The sequence below is a fragment of the Candida orthopsilosis genome (genome assembly GCF_000315875.1).
Source record: "Candida orthopsilosis Co 90-125, chromosome 1 draft sequence".
NCBI classification, from domain to species: Eukaryota; Fungi; Ascomycota; class Pichiomycetes; order Serinales; family Debaryomycetaceae; genus Lodderomyces; species Lodderomyces orthopsilosis.
Genome location: NC_018292.1, coordinates 1,020,373 through 1,035,348, shown reverse-complemented (window position 1 = coordinate 1,035,348; position 14,976 = coordinate 1,020,373). Strand labels below are relative to the sequence as shown.

The window sequence follows — 14,976 nt, the reverse complement described above, 5'->3', positions numbered from 1 at the left end:
TTTAGTGGTTGTTGCATTTATTTGACTGCGAAAAAAAGTACAAATCTCGAAGACAATAAAATCATTATACGCACAAATGTAATAAGTAAAAAATGACAAAGATTATAGAGAATTGGACATCTTTGAATTAGTACATCAAAAAAACTGAGCTCAACTACTCTGCCTTCATAACCACAGCCCGTTATTACATGTCCCCACCCTCAGCTTATTCGCTCTTGAGATGCCACAGTCTATTGAAATCGAATTTTAGCTACTTAAAAAGTACATAAGAGTAGTATGTAAATTTCGACAAGGGGCAGCATGCTTTCACATTCTTCTCATATCAAACCCTTGTCGCTTGGCTCAGTAAATCATATGATTTCTATTGAATTCAAAACCAAAAATTTGGTGAATAATAATGTTTTCGACTTGTTGTGAGACGTATATTTAGAGAACAAAACTCTGGCCATCATAACTCAACAATTCCTGGAAAAGCTAATTTTCCTAAATACAGCTGCAACTGCCTCAAACTGGGCACCCCATACGATACTGAACCAGTTTACGTGATTGTGGTTGCAAGAGTTTTAAACTCCAAGCAAAACAGCTTGATATTCCCAACGTCAAAGGTTTGTGCTATCCAATTAACCGGAAAGTTTATTGGAAGCTTAAACGCACCTTGGTCTGAACTTTTCTCACAATCAACCGAAAAATGAAGATGTATCAGCAATTTAGTGGGTCTCCGGGACGTCTTGGAATGCTCTCGATAATTTGTTCTTTGACTTCTACGGATTGCTACACGGTCATAATTAAACCATTTCTTTTGATCACCAAGGATAGACTTTTGCTGATGATATTAATATGTACCACCGCTATAACGTTAAACTCTGACAAAAGAATGGGGAAGTAGTCATCTTTTTCGAATATCGATGGATAATAAAGACTAGCAAGTGGGGTTTGCTCTGTGGATTCTGTATATGATAAAAATTGCATACAAAATGGGAATAAAATTATATCATCTCCCCCCAGTCCAAATGCTTAAAAAGCCATAAAGAACAGTGAATTCCCAAAACAAGGTCACGAACCACACGAAATTATAAACTCGCAAACCGGCTTTAATCATCACTCTTAAACTTGCCACCATAGTTTAGAAATAATGTACCCTTAAATAGTTCCCCCAACCCCTTTTTGTATCTTCTTGATCCTGATGTGTATGGAAGACTCGCGAAATATTTGTGTCCTGATGCTGTTTCCATAATCAATAACTTTCTATCATCTTTGACCTTTTTAAGAAAAGTAAAAGCTAGGATGCGAAACAGTTTACACTGTGGTAGTAAGTTAAGCCACTTACAATAGTTTTCTTTCACACTACGTGCAAGTTTCCAAATTTTAAAATAATACATTGTAGAATATTGAAAGGTAAGTCCGAAAGCTCCATTCTGAGTCACTAAGTGGTTTGATTTAGGTATTTTTTTAAGAAAAAAGGGAGGTACTTGAATACTACAGAACATAAGCTAAAGTCAAGCTGAGTAAGCGACTCCTTCGCTTATTCATTCCTTACTTCAGAGAAGCTTGAAGAGACAAATTTTCATTGATAATACACGGATCACTTTGGCGATTAAAACCGACACGTGAACCTTATCTCTTTTTGTAACTCGTTACATCGGACTTAACTTGTCGCACCCACTTTGGTTAAATCACGTCTTCCCCACAATCCGAACATTTTGTATTCACATTACATCACAACCATATTTGTAAAGCGAAATCTGTGTTTTAATATAACGTGATTTGTATTACGAGGCTGTTTTATGACCAATGACGTCTCCCGTTATCTCAAAGGATACACTCCGACGACATTGTGATTCTCATGGTTGTAATTATTTTCTTAAAGTCCACTGAAATTGGAAGGTAGGTCCCACAACAAAAATAGGGCTTATAGTGAAGATTAGTTTACTATATCCGATTAGAGCCTTTCATTACCCACCAGATATGAAATTCACCAACACAACCCCTTTTTCTCCATTCTCGTCAGGTCTTTCCCCTCATTTATTTTTCTGGGAACGTGAAAAGAGACACTTGGTGATGCCCCTTTCTCTTCCTCCCTACCCAAGATACTACGATGAAATGTTTTACTAAATACCCCACTTAGTTGTCACCGAAAATACAGTCTACAAATACAATTGAGCTTGGAGCATACCGTCAGAAACGAAAATGACTGATGTATTGCTTTAACCAGATTAAAGACTCACATTTCCCACCACACTCATATAGCTCCACCCCACTATGTCAATTGAAATCCCCAAAACCCAAAAAGCAGTCATATTCGAAACCAGTGGTGGCCCATTAATCTACAAAGATACTCCCGTGCCCAAAATTCAACCCAATGAGATTCTTGTCAATATCAAATATTCAGGTGTATGCCACTCCGATTTAACTGCATGGAAAGGAGAGTGGCCCATTCCATATAAACTCCCTTTAGTTGGTGGTCATGAAGGGGCAGGTATAGTCGTTGCTGTGGGTGACAATGTTCAAGGTTGGAACGTAGGTGATTTAGCTGGAGTTAAATTAATTAATTCAACATGTTTAAATTGTGAACATTGTCAACAATCCAATGAAACCATTTGTCGAGCCAGAGCGTTGAATGGAATCAGCAGGGATGGAACTTTCCAACAATACTGTGCTACTGATGCCATTCAAGCGGCAAAACTACCTCTGGATATTGATTTAAAATCTGTCGGACCGATTTTATGTGCTGGTATTACCGTTTATAAAGGATTGAAATCATCGGAAGCAAAACCTGGTCAATGGATTGCCATTTCGGGAGCCGCTGGTGGGTTGGGCTCATTGGCAATCCAATACGCTAAAGCATTAGGGTTGAGAGTGGTAGGGATTGATGGGGGTGAAGAAAAGGGGAAATTCGTGAAAACCTTAGGTGCTGAGGAATATGTTGATTTCACCAAATCGGACGATATTGCTAAAGATGTGGTTGCGATCACCGATGGCGGCGCTCATGCTGCATTGAATGTCGCTTCCTCCGAACAAGCTATACAAAAGAGTGTTGAGTACGTTAGATCAAATGGAACTGTAATCTTGATTGGATTGCCACCAAATGCAAAGCTTTCACTTGACATTTTAACAACTGTTGTCAAACAAATTACGGTTAGAGGTTCATACGTGGGGACGAAATGGGATACTACCGAAGCTATCGATTTTTTCCATAGAGGTTTAGTCAAATGTCCAATCAAAGTTGTCGGTTTGACTGAATTGGAACGCGTGTTTAAAGAGATGGAAGAAGGTAAGGTTTTGGGTAGATATGTTCTCGATACTTACAAGTGATTGTTAACAAATTCTATATTTAATCATCCACGAATTTCAATAAAAAAGACTATAAAATTGTAGTGCTACGACACTGTAATCTATGGCAACTCCTCAAAAGCAGTGTGCAATGGGGAGTAGATTGTCTTTCCCTCGTAAAACTTGATAGTTTGTTCGGCTCTCTTGACAATACCTTCTGGGGTGAATTGGAAGAATTTGTATAAATCCCCAGCTTTACCTGAGGCACCAAATCTGTTCAAACCAAATTGTTCGTGGGAGTATTTAGACCATCCAAATGATGATAAGACTTCAACAGACAAGATTGGAACACCGTCTGGCAAAACTTCCAATCTGTACTCAATTGGTTGTTTGTCAAAAGTGAAGAAATCGGTAACGGAAACAACAGCGGCCTTGACGCCCTTCTTTTCCAATTCCTTAGCAGCATCAATGGAGATGGAAACTTCGGAACCAGAAGAAACAATGATAATGTTTGGTTTTTCTTGTGGCCATACAGTGTAAGCACCCTTCAAGGCTTTTTCAATGCTAGAGTGTTCTAAGTGTGGAACACCTTGTCTAGTCAAGGCAATGACCGTTGGGTGGTGGACACCTTCAATGGCGGAAATGTAAGCAGCAGAAACTTCATTACCATCTGCTGGTCTCCAGACTGACATGTTTGGAATAGCTCTCAAGTGGGCCAAAGTTTCAATAGGTTGATGGGTTGGACCATCTTCACCCAAACCAATGGAGTCGTGTGTAGCAACAAAGATTACACCGTGGTGGGATAAAGCTGATAATCTGACAGCACCAGCAGCATAAGAAACGAAGTTCAAGAAAGTACCACCGTAGTTTCTGTAGTTGGCACCGAAGGCATCAATACCATTCATGATGGCAGCCATACCGTGTTCTCTAACACCGTATCTAAGATATCTACCACCATAGTTACCCAAGTCGGTTGATGGAGGTTGGAAATCAACAGAGTTGGCAGCTCTGGTCAAGTTAGAACCAGTCAAATCAGCAGAACCACCAATCAATTCAGGAATAATAGGGTACAAAGCATCAAGAACATTTTCTGACAACTTTCTAGTGGCAGCAGCCTTGTCTTTTGCAGTATAAGTTGGTAAAGCCTTCTTCCAACCGTCTGGTAATTTACCATCCAATCTTCTTTGAACTTCAGCACCCTCCTTTGGATATTTGGCTTTATATTCATTGAACAATTTTTCCCAAGCTTGTTGTTCCTTTTTGTTTTCTTCAACCTTTTCAGCAAAATAGTTGGCAACTTCATCTGGAATAAAAAATTGTTCTTCAGCATCAAAACCCCAACCCTTTTTCAATTGGTGGATATCTTCAGCCTTCAATGGAGCACCATGGACTTTTCCGGTACCAGCAATTTCAGAACCGTAACCAATGGTGGTGACCAATCTAATCAAAACTGGAGAACCTTTAATCTTCTTGGCTTCATCAATAGCATCAGAAATTGCTTCAATGTTGGTGTTGGCATCATGAACTTCCAAAACTTTCCATCCATAAGCCTTGTATCTTTCTGGAACATTTTCAGTAAATGCACAAGCAGTGTCACCATCAATTGAAACTCTGTTGTCATCCCAAAAGGCAATCAAGTTGTCCAATTGCAAGTGGCCAGCCAAAGAGGAAGATTCGGAAGAAATACCTTCCATCAAACAACCATCACCAACGAATGAGTAAACCTTGGAGTCAGAGATTGGGAAATCTGGCTTGTTGTAAGTAGCAGCAAATTGCTTTTGAGCAATAGCAATACCAACAGCATTGGAGATACCTTGGCCCAATGGACCGGAGGTGACTTCAACACCTGGAGTATCCAATCTTTCCGGATGACCAGGAGTCTTGGAGTTCAATTGTCTAAATTGCTTCAAATCATCGACAGTCAAATCATACTTGTATAAAACCAACAATGAGTACAACAAAGCACAAGCATGACCATTGGACAAAACAAATCTATCTCTGTTGATCCATTTTGGGTCTTGTGGGTTGAATTTCATCTTTCTGAATAAAGCGTGAGCAGCTGGAGCCAAACCCAATGGAGCACCTGGGTGACCTGATTGGGCGGCATTGACGGCATCAACAGATAAACCTCTGATGGTACTGACGGATAATTTATCAATTGCAGACATAATTGAATATAATAAATCTAATACAATTGAAACTTTGTAATAAAGAAAGAAAGAAGAGTAGAAAGAAAAAGAAGGGATTTATAAAATAGTTTATGGGATTTGTTGGAAATATTTTTGAACAATTGAATTGCGAATTAGGGCGTGCATGGATGTCTTTAGTGTAATGGCAAATCCTGTACATAAGCCAACTACTAATTAATTACGCAATACAATTAGTAACGGATTTCAATATAAATTTCTCCGACAACACCTAAACTTGACACATAATGCTTTCAACCACCCTCCTAATCTCCGGAAGGATCATAGTAGCATCCTCTTTTGCAAAGTATATGTGAAACAATTGTCGACAATTTCACTACTTTGCACAAAACTACCGTCACGATGTAACATTCGGACTACACTGGATCAAAAAGACATTTCCTTTAAATAGTGTGTCTTTATTCAATTGCTTTTTTTCTTTACACTAAGAAATAATTTCATTACATAACTTTGCATAATTTTCAATTGGAGCAAACTTACATTTGACACATTGATCAATCTAAGACACTGTTAATTTTCCATTCATTCTCTAACCTATAACGTAGCACATCAAAGTTCTATATCTGAAGGATTACTGGGGTGTGCCTTTTAAATAGTGTTTACTACCTATCGCATTCCTACCGGATCGGAAAAGCTTTTGCTTGGGTCGCACTACGTAGGTACAAACACAAACACAAACACAAACCCAAAGGAACCTCCCCAACAAAAAACATTTCTGTTCTGGTGAACTTTTCTTCGTCCCTCCACGTGAGATTCGTCATCTACCAGCAACTTAACAATACACTTTTGTGCAGTGCCCTTTTTTCTCTTTGCATCTTCACTGAGTGGACCGTTTATTCTTATTGTATCGTTTCTCAACTATCGGATATAGATCTGTTTTCGATTTGTTTTTGAGACAGGGACTCTCCTCATTAGCTGTTTTGCAGCAAAGGCTCGACCACAAATCTCAAAAATCGTATCGTTAACAAAATATAGCGTATCTTATCTATTGCCTAATAAATGTCTATACACCACTATCAGCAAATGGACTACCTTTACGATTGGACTCATCGAAAGCAATATTTGACGGGGATGATATGGAATTGTCTTCAAATCCGATATCAAATAGAAATGAACCCACTGTAGATGCAGCATCTCGATTCGAATCAATATCATTATAATGGATCACATCAGCAGGAATACGGGATATATTCAGTGACGATTCACTGTTCATTAAAATTTCTCGATTATGAGGTAGACTACTATGGTCTGAACTTCTCATTGTTGTACCTTCAACATCTGAATGACTCAAGCTCTTTTTATTCAATCTTTTCACCGATGTGGCTCTAGTAATCTGGCCAATGTCGGAATCAACATCACTATCATCAGTATCATCTCGAGAAGTCTTTGTATCAAATCCATGATGAGGAATAATATCAAATGAGTCCTCATCCTCCTCATTGAAATCTTCTTCTTCTTCTTCCTCTTCAATTTTGTCCACATTGACCAATTTAGGTTGTGCTTTGATTGCAGTCATGGTTGCTGGGGATGTATTTACAGAAACCCCATTGCCATTAGCTCCATTAGGAGCTGCACTTGCTGCTTGTCCATGATTACCAATGCTTTCTCCAACAATACTAGCGTTCTCAATTGTATTTAAATCAGAAAACAATGACTCCGAATCATAAGAATATAATGATCTCGTGTTATTCTTTGTTGGTCTGACGGTAACCCCAGGAATGTAAGCAATCGGCAATATATTTGACGCATTGGATATAGAAGTAGCAACAGAGCTCCTGTGTGAATGATTCAGATAAATTTGGTTGACTCCATCTGCTCCTTGTGGGTGTTGAAGTTGTAAATTCTGCTGTTGTTGCAAATTGGCTTGTCTGATAATCTTTTGCTGCCTTTCTCGCCTCTGTTGCGCAGCCAACTGCTGTTGTTGTTTTGACTTCAGCTTAAGAGCATTTGGACGAGTAAACGATTCGTACGACGATATTCTTCTTTTCGCTTTCGCCCTTGCTTCACCAGATAGGACTCTACGCGCGGGTGGTCGTTCTAGTGCCGCTGAGCCAGCAACTGCACCATTCTGCCCTCCAGATGTGGCATCCTTATCAAGTTGGGTATGAGAAGGAAAAGGGCCATTATTGGGCAAGTTTCCTTCACGTTTACCAATCCCTGAAAAGTGTGACTCTGTAGGACTTAATTGGTCCAGAATATTGGACTGCGAATTATTTGCCCCTTTACTTATCATACTCTGCAAAGCATAACCTCCTCCCTTATCTGAAACAAATCCATCAGTATCCTCATCCTGATAACTGTAGTCATATTCATCATCCAATAAAACGGGTGGCCGCTTTTTATACACGCGAAAGTAATAATACAAAGCAGCAAGTAAAGCAATGAAAACTGCTCCACCGATAGCACCACCAACTATGGCTCCAGTGTTTGTTTTGTGGGAAGATACCTTTGCAACACATTTGTTGTAAGCACATTTCTCACATGTCTGAGCTACTTGAACACATTCTTCATTCTTTTTACTGCATACACATTCAGATAATGTAGGACAGTTATCAACACATCCGTCGTCATCCCTCTGTACTATATCCACAAAATTCAAAATATATGAATGAGTCTCTGTCATTCTCTCTAGATCTTTGAAAATTTGAGCCGTAGATACCTCGAAATACAAAACAGAATAGTTTGGTCGTGGCACTTGATGAGAATAAAAGTTCCTTTGTAGTGATAGCGAGTGCCTGAGGCTTTGTTAAGAAGAATATATATACGAAATAGTCAAGTAAATTACCAGGCGATGTTGAAATCGTACCGTTTTTCTGCACTAAAAAAAAAAACAATGAATTACACGAATGAAATTCAGACGTGGTCTAAAAAAGGGGTGCAGAAAATTAGGAAAATAATCGAGCATATAGCATGATCACCAGAGATTTACACCCAGATCATCCGCAGAGAGATTTTGCATAACAGGTCTGAAGTTCTGACTTATTTTAAATGATCTCACAACAATACCATTATATTACTTTCATTTCTAGAATCACCGAATCATACTTTTTGTGCAATTAATTTTTTTCCCTTCTCACTCTTTAGCGAAAGAATATCCAGATCTAGTACTTGTGTTTGTTTTGAATTATGAGATTTGGATAGTAAAACCACAACCTTTGACAAGTCCAACCATCTGAAAACCGAAGCACAATTTAAGACAATTATCATCGAATAGTGGCTGATGTGCTGTTCATCTCTAAAGTAGTTTCTTTTGTACCTTAATTGTACATTCTCAGGTGCGACAATTGCTTACAAACCCTTTCACATCAAATATTCACAGTATACAATACACAAGCTATTTAAATAATTGGAGTTGGTAAACACATATAGTAAAAGGTTAAACTCTATATGTACCGCAGGACTCTCCTCACCATTATCAAACCTCTATACTTTTTTCAGGTTAGCATTTCTAACAAGCCATGTCTTTTCATCAAAGTACTTCTTAAATTGAGCATTACCATTGGATTCACCTTGAGGTTCTAGAGAATCCTCCTTTTGGAGCAACATCAGTAATCTCTTTGACCCAGAAGGTTTGGTGTCCTTTTTGGAAAACCATTGACCAACCTCTGTATTGAATACCCAGCCTCGTTTTGTCAACTCATTTGCTGCATTATACTTGGCAAAGTTGTCTATGCTCTCACTATAGTAAAAGCAAAAGAATAAAGTATCATCGTCAAACTTTTGCATGTAGTGAGCAGAATTCAATTCAAACATTGGCTCTTGAGGATAATCAACCAGTGAGGGATGAACATTTTGTGGAACGTACTGCCGAGGCTTTTCAGCGTCAAAAGAATCCGGGCAATTCAATAATGAACTTTCTAGCAAGTTACCAATTGATTGTATTGGTAATGGATCGTTCAACCGACTGCTAGTTATATTCATTAACAAGTTGAATGAATCACCCAAACCAGAATCATAGTTCGAAACCAATGATGTTTGTGACGTGTTAGACAACTTCTTTTTCAATGGTTGTGTTGTTCTCTGGTCAATATCATTTAAATTAGACTCGCTTGTAAGTGGAGAAGCAGACTGTGACCTGACAGAAGCAAGTGGTTGACCAAACCCTGGAGGTGGCGCTTTACTTGGTGTACCAGAAGCAGTAGATCCAAGTGCGGTAGCAAGAGGTACATTGTTGTTAACTTTTGGTGTGTTGTTTGAGCTTGACGTGTGGTTCGATGAAGTAGCATTGGCTTCACTAGTGCCCGCTGCTTGGGCTGCTTTGATCACACTAGAATATGAAACGGTATTGGTAATTGGTGGGGGAGGAGCCGGCACAACATTCATTGCTTTTGCTTTCTTAACTGGTGTTGTTGTAGTAGTAGTACCATTTGCCAGTATTTCTGCTTTTGCACTAGTGGCTGCTGTGTTTGAATGACCATGCGAATGGGCATCAGACGAGGAAGACACAGAGCCCGACTTTACTTGATGCGCTGGTGGTGCTATCGAAGAGGATGCCGATGATTGGCTTGCACGTGTGGCTTCCGACTGTTGTTGACCCAATTGTTGCAATTCTAGTCTCTTTCTTTCCTCTTCTTCAAATGATTCGGCAGCCATTTGAGCCAAACTTCCTTCCACTTCCAACTCTTCTTCTTCATCATCGGCAACCTCTAATTGATCGTAAAATTCGTCATATTCAACGTAATCCTCGTCTTGGTTCATTTCAACGTAGTAGTCTAAATCATCTTTGATATCATCAATTTTTGCAGGATCCAATCTGTCATTTTCCAAATTATCCAACACCTCTTCCAATTTTTCAACATGAGTATTATTTCGATCTATTTTATACTTGATATCCTCTATCGAACTTTGTACAGAGTATCCACCTTTTTTCTTCAGTTGAGCTCCAAGTGAATCCAACTCCTGGTCCAATTCGTCATTCTGGTTTGTCAACTGTTCAATTACTCCTGTAATGTAATCACATGCCTCTTGTAGTTTTTCTACGTCTCCAAACCGAGACAGCTTTTTTGTTTCTCGTTGTAACTCCAACCCTTCGTTTGAAAATTGCTTGATTTTGGATGACTTCTCCAACTCCTTGAATATATCCATTGAGTGTTCAATCTTTGTACGATTCTCTTGTAGCAAAGACTTGTCTAGCTTTATACCACTATCACCTAACCATATCTTCAACTGATCTCGCGACCTTTGCAACTTCTTCAACTCCTTTTTCAAGTCGTTCTCCAACTTGTCCCTTTGTGAAGGAACTTCACAATTTTGCATCTTCTCTTTGGTGTCATCAAATGCCGCAAGACCCTCTGCAATTTTCTTATTGACCTTGTCAAACTCCTGCTGTAGTTTCCTGGCACTCATGTTCGAATCGATGGATATATGATGAGTTTATATCTGCTTGTGTGGTGAATCCAACTTTTGGTGTTTGTTTAAACCGAGAAAGATTTCGAAAAGAAAAATTTCTTCGCAACCAATATGCATATACACACGACTACACTTCAAACATCTATCTATGACTCTATAACTTTTAAGCAAGCTCTATCTAATCTAAAGTTCCAATTTCCTGCTTTAAGAATTCATCTGTAAAATGGCTGATTTGGTTGAAATTGTATTCAAACCCATCAATGCCTCCATAGTATGGATCACCAACGATTTTATCAAATTCCATGTTAGTTCTCCACCTTCCAAACAAATCAACAACAGTCTGGCTTCCTCTTGGCTTCATATACATTAAATCCGATAAGTTGCTTTCGTCCATACCGATAACATAATCAAACTTTTCGAAATCCTTGGAACTGATTTGTTGAGCATGATGTTGAACAGGTACACCATGTTTCCTGCAGGTTTTGGCCGATCTTGAGTCCGGCAGTTCACCTATATGCCATCCAGATGTACCAAATGACTCAATGTTTTTGAAATATGGTGCATACCCCAACTCTTTAACTCTGTGCTTGAAAATGGCTTCTGCCATTGGCGAACGACAACTAAAAGACAAATGTTAGTAACAGCCAAAATACAATACGAATCTAGTAGTCCTTTTCATACATGTTACCCAAGCATACAAATGCCACTGAAATCTTCTTTTCGTCTGGGTTGAATAATGGTGCCATATTGAGTTCTAGATTTAAAGATATCAGCACCGGATCTATTTTTTTCCATCATGTTGGTTTGCATTCTATGATACGAGCGCTCTTCATCTACGGGCTGTTCTTCTATTCGTAAACACAATTTAACGTATATTAAAAACTAAAAAACGTTTTCGCATATTTCTTCAATCTCTTGAACTTGTCTAAAACTAGTACTGATAGCACAAAGTGTAGCCGTCGAATCGACTAGTCGCTCTTTACCTTGCCCGTCCAACTCAAGAAGTTTTCTCATAGACTCAACAAAGAATTGCTGAGGATCAGTAAGAGAAAGCTCTCTCCGTTTCACCAGATCACTTGACATTGAAAAGATGTCGATCTCAGGTGTGGTTCGGGTATTTGGTGTGGTACCCCCTGTACTAGTAGGGCCTGTAGAAGGTGCATTTGTTGGGGGTACACTAGGTGGGGCAGTAGGCTTTGGCGTTGGAGCGGCAGGAGCAGGTGTACTCTTGATTTGCGGAGATTGCAACGAATTTTGAATCTGTGGTGTTGCCACATTATGAGGAGTTTTAATAGATGAGGCTATAGCATTAGGCGTAGCTGCTGCCGCGGTGCTGTTACGTTTCTTTTTAGGTGGCGCCTTCTTTGGTTTCATCTGCAGCACTGAGTTGCGCTGTTGTGGAGGCACTTGTTGAACATTCTGTTGTTGAGCTTGTGGTGGAAATTGTTGTTGCAAGTTGTTTGGTACATTGGCAACATTGCCCCAGTGCTGATTCATCTGCATCTGTTGTTGAGAAGGCTGTTTCCCCATGGGAACCCCTGGCATACCTTGATTAGCAAACTGCTGTTGTTGTGGTATCTGAGGAGGAAGACCTTGGTGAAGTTGCTGTGGAGACTGATTAATGGTGGGTGCAAATAAATTAGGCGAACCTTGAACATTAGGATTGCCAAATATTTGATCCATCAATGCTGGTCCACCCTGCATCATTGATTGGGACCCTTGAGATTGTGGCTGTGGTTGTGGTGAAGCTTGCTGAGCTTGTATGGCTTGAGGTTGATGTATACCCGAGTTTCCTGAGGCTGCCATTTGTTGCCTACGTTGAGCTACTTGTTCTTTCACGTAATCAAAATATTTGGCATATTGGTTCCTCAATTTCTCCAACAAGTCAGGGCCAGCTAAATATACACCTCGCTTCAAGTTCTCCAAAATATTTTTGGTCATGTATTTCATTTGAATAAGTCTTTTCGTTCCCTCAATATTCTTCGTAAACAAGTAAAAGTAGCTTATTATTGAGTCGACGTTTCCATACTGTTCCTGGATTCGATTCATGGCATCCCTTACCGCACCTTTATCTTTAGGCGAGAGTAATGTTGTCACATCTCTCAACAACACATTATTTCTTGAGACTTCCTCAATCAACTGTCTAAGACGAAGCTTTGCCTCATCGGTTAAAGGAGGAAGTAAAGAACTTGATGGCGGATTTGAAGCAGTTGGGGTTGGTCTAGTAGGAGGAACTGGTGGTTCATTCATCACTGGACCTCTTTGATTCATCAAAGGAGATGAAAGGTTATTTTGGGGACCCATATTTGGTTTCATCAAAGGAGTGTTCGAAGCACCTATCATGGGCAGTGCCTGTTGTGGCATTCGGACTTGTTTTCCTGATAAATTACCACCATTCAGGTGCATTGGAACGGGCGCATTTTGAGGAGCTTGTGGTTGAGGTTGTTGTGTTTGGTGTCCTGTATTTTGCGTTCCTAACCCTGTTGCTCCACTTTGTGCCGCAATTTGTTGTTTCCAAAGCTGATTCTTCTGATGGAGAATATATTTTCGAATAAATGTTTCCTTCATATTAGGATCAAGTTGTCCTGCAATTTGTTTTTGTTGTTGCAAACGATTAAGCAAAGTCAAAGCATCATTGGAATATTTTGCATAGTCTTGCTGAGTAACTTGGAATTGTGGGGGTCTTTGATCAAAGGGTTGTTGGTTTTGTTGCTGCTGCTGCTGCTGTTGTTGTTGTTGTTGAAAAGATGGTTTTTGAGGTGGCAACAGGTTTTGGGACTGTGGTTGTCCAGGGCGTGCACCTTGTTGAGGGAGCCCTTGTTGATTAAAATTTTGATTTAAACCTGGGCCAGGTTGATTTGTACCCTGTGGCATTTGACGTTGCTGTGCCTCGCGTTGTCTTTGCAATAACTGTTGTCGTTGTTGAAGGGTAAGATTATTGAAATTAACATGTCCAATAGGAGGGTTTACTTGATTTGTTTTCAACTCGTCATCACCCATTGGAATTGTATTAGGTACCTTATTACCCTCATTGCGAACGTTCATCTTTTGTTGTTGCTGACGCATTACTAATTGCATATGGGTAGAATGAATATCTCTCACTAATGGTAAGATGTCTTGCGAAATTACCTTCTTTTTAATGCAATCAAAAATTTGGTTCCAAGTAGTTACACCTTTGGGTAAATTGGGTATCTTACTTAGTAAAGGAGGAGGAATGGGTGAACTTCTAATGAGTTGAAGAAGTTGAGGTGGTACTTGTTGATCTGCGCCTGTTGTTCCGTTGGAATTTGCTTCCGTTCTCTGTGGGAAGTTCGTTTGTGGTTGGCCTGTTGGAGCCTGTTGTTGAGGATTGGCTTGTCCTCCCAATGGCCGCGAGGATTGCATTCCTTGGTTTTGTTGATTACTGACCATTTGTCGAAGCTGTTGTTGACGAGCTTGAATCTGAGCTTGTGACTGGCTACGAGCTTGAGCTTGTTGCTGTAAAAATTGCATATTTTGCGCATTCACCGGATTAACATTGGAATTTGAGTTCAATGCATTGTGTGCCATTTGTTGTGGTCGTTGTTGTTGATTCACCTGACTGTTAGGGGGGACCGGTTGGCCACTCACTTGTTGTTTTTGCAATCTCAACTGGCTCACCTTCAGTTTGATCGCTTTTAAGTAGTCGTCTCGGGACGGAGATTTTTCATATACAATCCTTTCAAAGTCTTGTGCCATTTTAGTCAACCTTTGAAAATCAAAGTTTGGATTTGTTCCATGAAGGTCGGATAAAGTATCCATTATAATCTGAACAACTCTCTGTCTCTCTTCTCCTGTATACATGCCGTGCCATGAAGTAACTCCGGTCATGTTGTTACCATTTGGAACGCCATTGTTGATATTCATGATATATTCTCTCTATTTAGATAGATTTGACTTTGGGGATACCAGTGACTACCGAAATAAATTTCCTTCTCCGCTTTCAGCACTATCCTTTAACAAACTATATCAACCCAGGCTAATCAAATACAGGGTTGTATTGGATGAAAACAAAAGGATTTGTAGTATCCCGTTAAAAAGTAATGATGTCGTGAGGTCTTTGTAGTAAAGTGTAGAAAAATAAAAGAAAATAAAGAAATAAAAATAAAAATTACAAAGTGAAAGAGGGAAA

General features: G+C 39.5%; 6 protein-coding genes across 6 annotated transcripts; 1 reads left to right on the top strand and 5 right to left on the bottom strand. All coding sequences in view use genetic code 12, as the record gives it.

The window, feature by feature from the left end:
* Nucleotides 1-2,259: 2,259 nt before the first annotated feature.
* CORT_0A04760 (hypothetical protein) lies at nt 2,260-3,312 on the top strand (the record flags this gene model as incomplete). Its single annotated transcript, XM_003866256.1, has 1 exon — nt 2,260-3,312. The coding sequence occupies one exon, from the start codon at nt 2,260-2,262 to the stop codon at nt 3,310-3,312; it is 1,053 nt and encodes a 350-aa protein (XP_003866304.1).
* An 80-nt stretch (nt 3,313-3,392) lies between these two features.
* On the bottom strand, nt 3,393-5,438 carry CORT_0A04750 (Tkl1 transketolase; the record flags this gene model as incomplete). The annotated part of the gene is made up of 1 exon (XM_003866255.1): nt 3,393-5,438. The coding sequence occupies one exon, from the start codon at nt 5,436-5,438 to the stop codon at nt 3,393-3,395; it is 2,046 nt and encodes a 681-aa protein (XP_003866303.1).
* Nucleotides 5,439-6,480: 1,042 nt separating this feature from the next.
* CORT_0A04740 (Opy2 protein) lies at nt 6,481-8,100 on the bottom strand (the record flags this gene model as incomplete). The annotated part of the gene is made up of 1 exon (XM_003866254.1): nt 6,481-8,100. One exon carries the CDS (start codon nt 8,098-8,100, stop codon nt 6,481-6,483), a length of 1,620 nt encoding a protein of 539 aa, XP_003866302.1.
* Nucleotides 8,101-8,900: 800 nt separating this feature from the next.
* CORT_0A04730 (Not5 protein) lies at nt 8,901-10,823 on the bottom strand (the record flags this gene model as incomplete). Its single annotated transcript, XM_003866253.1, has 1 exon — nt 8,901-10,823. One exon carries the CDS (start codon nt 10,821-10,823, stop codon nt 8,901-8,903), a length of 1,923 nt encoding a protein of 640 aa, XP_003866301.1.
* A 181-nt stretch (nt 10,824-11,004) lies between these two features.
* CORT_0A04720 (Ltp1 protein phosphatase) lies at nt 11,005-11,572 on the bottom strand (the record flags this gene model as incomplete). Its single annotated transcript, XM_003866252.1, has 2 exons — nt 11,005-11,446; nt 11,508-11,572. 2 exons carry the CDS (start codon nt 11,570-11,572, stop codon nt 11,005-11,007), a joined length of 507 nt encoding a protein of 168 aa, XP_003866300.1.
* Nucleotides 11,573-11,708: 136 nt separating this feature from the next.
* CORT_0A04710 (hypothetical protein) lies at nt 11,709-14,711 on the bottom strand (the record flags this gene model as incomplete). The annotated part of the gene is made up of 1 exon (XM_003866251.1): nt 11,709-14,711. One exon carries the CDS (start codon nt 14,709-14,711, stop codon nt 11,709-11,711), a length of 3,003 nt encoding a protein of 1,000 aa, XP_003866299.1.
* Between the last annotated feature and the right edge of the window lie 265 nt (nt 14,712-14,976).